Consider the following 4,816-nt stretch of genomic DNA (forward strand, 5'->3'; position numbering starts at 1 on the left):
ACTCACGCAGTATATTGAAGTGCTGCAGTAGCTGCAGACAGCTTCATAGTGCTGTGCTTTAACCTGTTGCGCCACCAGGGAGGGCCCAAAATAACCCAGTTTAAATGGACAAAAGGCTTCACCAATGAAAAGATATAGCTGCCAAATAATTATATACGAACAATGCTCAATAATACATGTTATTAGGAAAGACACTATAAACAAGAGTGACACAGGGTCCTCCCTGGTGGCACAGTGGGTTAGGGTGTGGCACTATGGGCTATCTGTGGCCACTGTGGCACAGGTTCAATTCCCAGCCAGGGAGTTGACCCGCAAGATACAGGAGACCTCTCCTGACCTATGCACTGTTCCCCTCAGCAGTGTACTTCGTCAATCAGCCTGTTTTGTCTCTGGTAAATCCTCTCACCTCGCACCTCTAGCCTGTACCCAAGTTCTTGTATGTGTAAATAAAGGAATCTTTGAAAACAAACAAGAGTGATACGCTTACACCCTTACCAGAAGTAAAAACCTTATACCAGGGTCACACCCCTGTGCTGACTGCAGCAACGCTGTATGACAAGGTCCTGACATGGGGGAAAAAATCCTGAAAAGTCAGGATATTCCACAGCTGGTTCCTGCTGGATTCTTTTCATTTGTTTATGGCCATTTTCAGGAAGTATGGTTTGTTTTTGGCCATTCCCAAGAAGCATGGCAATTGTCCAAATATACATTCAATATGAAATCAATAATTACTTGATTGGATTGATTGGCTTAATAACAATAGCATTGTACACAGAACGGCAGAGTACCTTGTAAAATAATTAAAATTTCTCTGTTTGAGTGCACTGGCACAAATCTAGTTCCCACAACACGGAGAGACAAGTCACTGTCCAAGAATTCTGGGAACCAAAGGCTGTAATCATTTCTTGCCCAGTCCCCAATTAAAGATCTATAGTTTTAAGTAACATAGTTTCATTTTAAGTAAAAGAATTATAAATGATAATAAGTTTTCCTACTCTTTCCTTTAACTTTCACTCTGACCTTTTTTCACATAGAAAAGGTTTTTTTAGATAAGATTAATAGGACAATAATCAGTGACCATATAAAGAAAGAAATTCCCCTCCCCCCTTCTTATGTTAGATAGAATAGGTTGACAGAACAATTGCAGAAATAGTGATTAACAGAAGCTCTTTTTGTAGATCAAAAAAGGGTTTTTTTCCTTAGGGACAAGGAAATGTCAGCGCACTCAGCGTTGGTGTTTTTCTGACTCCTAGTTCCTTAACATTAGATCCTGTACCTTTAAGATGTATTTTCGCTGCCATAGTAACAAAGTGACTGCTTAAGTTGGAATAGCTAACTGATCACCAAAGAAACATTTTGATTGATAACTGATCACTATACGAATATTTTTTTTTATTAATGATGAGACACTATAGGAACTTCTTGTGTATCAAGTGTACCTTTTCTGATCCATAGTCAGACGCGTTATCCATTGTGCCACTGGCCCACTTCAACTGTACCTTTTCATAATGATGATTAATATCACAGTCTCAATAAGAGATCAAAAAGTCCCGAGCTGTCTGTAAGAAAAATGTGATGATTGTTAAGTTTTCTGCTTCATGCACACGCTGATGTAATCCCACCGCTTGCTTGTAATGTATAAATAAAGACCTGCTGGGACAATCGGCAGAAGGTGCTTTCACCCTAATCAAGTGTTTGCGTCTCCTCATTTTCCTACCTCTCTCCTTTCTCCCCTCACATTTTCTCCTTTTCTTTCTCACCTTCGCTGACACTGTTCTTTCTTGCGGGCGACCCTCCCTACCTCAGCTGCAGCTGGTCACTAGGAAAAACTAATGAACTAAGAATTAACAGGGATCCTAGTAAAAGTGCATGAGAATGGCTTAATTAGCTGTACAAATGCACTGCAGTTCTGTAAGATTGTGGAGATGGTGAAACATACAGGAACTCTACTACCTATGCAACTCTCCCATAAATTCGACAGTATTTTTTATCAAAAATGTGTTTTAGGAAATAGCCCCCAACAAAATTATAAGATATGAATGGGGAAAATAATCTACTTTTTAGTTTTCCCAGCTATCGTTATCAAGGGACTGGATAGAGGGATTCTGGAGGAGATTAGATGGAATCCTCCCACACAGAGACTCTAGAGTCTCTTCTCCTCTGAGCACGCTCTTTCTGACTCCCCACAGAGCCTCTCAGCCCCCAGGACGCCGCCCCCCACCCCACAACCCACTCTGCCCCACTCAGACCCGCCTAGTCCTGGGGCTCAGCCAGAACCAGAGCAGACAGCAGCGCCCCCGTGTGGCCACAGGGCTGAGCGCAGGAGCCCAGAGCTGCCCTTACTCCTGCTCAGCCAGGCCCCCAGGGTGCCCTGGGCTCCCAGCAGCAGGACAGGGATCTGCTCACAAGGGAGCACCCAAGTTCTGTGTCAAGGCAGAAGCCTTCAAATTTCATCCCTAGTGAATATTGACTCAGGCCTCATCCAGGTCTCCAAGTCATAACAGCTGGTTCCAGGTTCTACCTGGGGCCACAAAACATGATTGCCCTTAGCCTCCTTGGGTGGAACCTTGTACTCAAGAGCCCCGATTACTTATTCTTGCCTCAGACTCCGGGGATGAAGTGCCTCCTTCTTAGTATCTCAGTTCCTTGGACAAGGGGAGGGGCTGAGGAGATCCCTAAGGGCACTGGGAAAGATGATGGCAAGGCTCCTGGAAACAGAGCAGAGGGTGAAAATAGGGATATTAGGAGGTAGGGGTAGAACCAGAGACGATGGGCCGGGAAGGGCCAGCAGCGGGGACACTGGGAGGGAAGGTCTCTTGGTGACCCAGCTCTGGCTGGGGCTGGGAGACTCTTGAGTCACCTGGTAAAGGCAGAGGGGACGGCGCAGTGACTGACCAGGAAACTACTTAAGTTTGGGGCCTCTAAACAGTTTCTCAAGTAAGAAAACAGCCAGAGCCCAGAGCCTAGGCTGACCCAGCCACCGGCATCTCCACCCACCTTCCTGGGGCAGGACAGGCCCAGGTGGTGTTTGAGTCCCTGTGACCACAGGCCCTACTGGGGCAGGTGCTACTGAGGGACGAGGACAAGGAACAGAGAGATGACCTCTGAGGAGTGGCCACGTCACAACCACTATGATGCCCTGAGCACCGGCTGGACAAAGCCTCTCACAGCCTCTCCCGCCTCCACCTGCATAGACTCAGCCCAGTAAACGTGCAATTCTGGAAAGTGCTCAGGTCTTACACTCATTTCCTTACCAATTTCAGATGTATTTTAATTAACACATCAACTCCACATGACAAAAATGATCATATCTAGATTATTATTTTCAATAAGAAACAGACATTATTCCTCAGGAAAACACAAGGTTTATTCGCACTCAGTCCTCCTTCACTGTCTTCTGAAGTACTATTTCAAGCCCTGCGCTGGTTCACAGGAACACCGCTCCTGGGTGACGCCTGTGAAGGAAACTGCCAACATGTACTGGAGCCAGTTGATTCAGCCAGAATGTCCAGCTAGTCTGACAGCTGTGGAGGCCTCAGAGTGACTGGAAAGGGCCTTGTATAAGGCCTTTGGGTTTGACTGGTCCCCCCTCACCTTTCCAAGTTTGAGGTAGACCAGTTGCCTGGGCTGACAGTTTCAAAGGATCAGGGTCTCCAGGGTAAGACCAGAGACTTGTTAAGTGAATGGGTTGAGTTAGAGTTGTATTTGGGGGTCACAAACTAAATCTAAGGTCAACAAAGTCCTCCCATATGTCATTGCTAAAGGATTTCTCAGGGCTTTGTGAATTTTGAGAAGATCCACAGGAGCCTCTTTAACCATCTCTCCTTGAGTTCTCAACAATTCTGGCCAGAAGCTTCTTATAGTGTGATTTGCCTTTTCCACCTTTCCAGAGGTTTGGGGTACCAGGCTGAACGTAAGCAGTATTTTATGTATAAAGCCTGGGCCTCCTGCCGAGTTATTTGAGCAGGTCCTTTATCTCCTTAGAAGGACTGGGAAGCCCAAAGGTGGGGATTATTTCCTCCAGGAGAGCCTGCTGCCTTGAAAAAAAAGGAAAGTTGAGCTCCACCTGGAAGACGCCTGTGACTGCAAGGGACATTTATACTCCGAGCAGGGACGTACTGGGTAAGGCCCACTGCCACCTTCTCCCGGCCATGTCTCCCTCCATGTTGCTGGATGTGAAAGAGGGGTGGACACAGCATCCTTCAGGATTGTTCCTCACACAAAGGTTGCAGGCCCTGCAGGCTTCCTTGGCCGCCTGATGGATACCCTCGTGGGGAAAGTTGGATTTTACCAGGGTCCACAAGAATCATGTCCCAGGTGTGTGTCCTGGTAGAGCCCCAGTGCTAATTTGCACTGCTGGGGACAGGATACTGGCCCTTTGACCCAAGACCAGTTTCTCGAGTCAGCATGATTCCCTCTGTACTGATTTGCTGTCTTTCTCCCTCCTCAGAGATGGCCATTTCTGGTGCAGCAGAGTTTAGGAACCTGAGTGCTCCAGCGCATGACACTGGAGGGGCCATTTTGCGGGAAGCACCCTTCAGGGACCACCTGCAGGAGGGCTTCCCTGTCGGAGCAGTGGGTGTCTAGCTTGTTCACGTCTGCGGCTTGAGTTACAGCCATAGGCCCTATATACTGACAGATCTGAGCCACTGTTTCAAGCTGACTGTGTCCATGGAATAACCTTACTTCCATGCTGTGTTTTGCTCACTTCCGCCACTTGCCGGGGGGGGATCCGCTTTGGGACACCGGGAGAGGGCTGGGCGGCAGCAGGGGAGGCGGCAGCCGAGGAGGCCCCGCGTGCTGCCCTGTCCGCCAT

General features: G+C 47.6%; 1 protein-coding gene across 1 annotated transcript in view; it reads right to left on the minus strand.

Moving 5' to 3' along the window:
- The window catches only part of LOC101634588 (class I histocompatibility antigen, Gogo-C*0101/C*0102 alpha chain-like), a 7,795-nt gene extending 2,979 nt beyond the window's left edge, over positions 1-4,816 (minus strand). Inside the window, 1 exon segment of the mRNA XM_012734374.1 lies at positions 4,687-4,816. Coding sequence (XP_012589828.1) covers positions 4,687-4,816 — 130 coding nt within the window.

The sequence above is a fragment of the Condylura cristata genome, unplaced genomic scaffold, assembly GCF_000260355.1.
Source record: "Condylura cristata isolate star-nosed mole 26May11 unplaced genomic scaffold, ConCri1.0 scaffold00055, whole genome shotgun sequence".
Taxonomy (NCBI): Eukaryota; Metazoa; Chordata; class Mammalia; order Eulipotyphla; family Talpidae; genus Condylura; species Condylura cristata.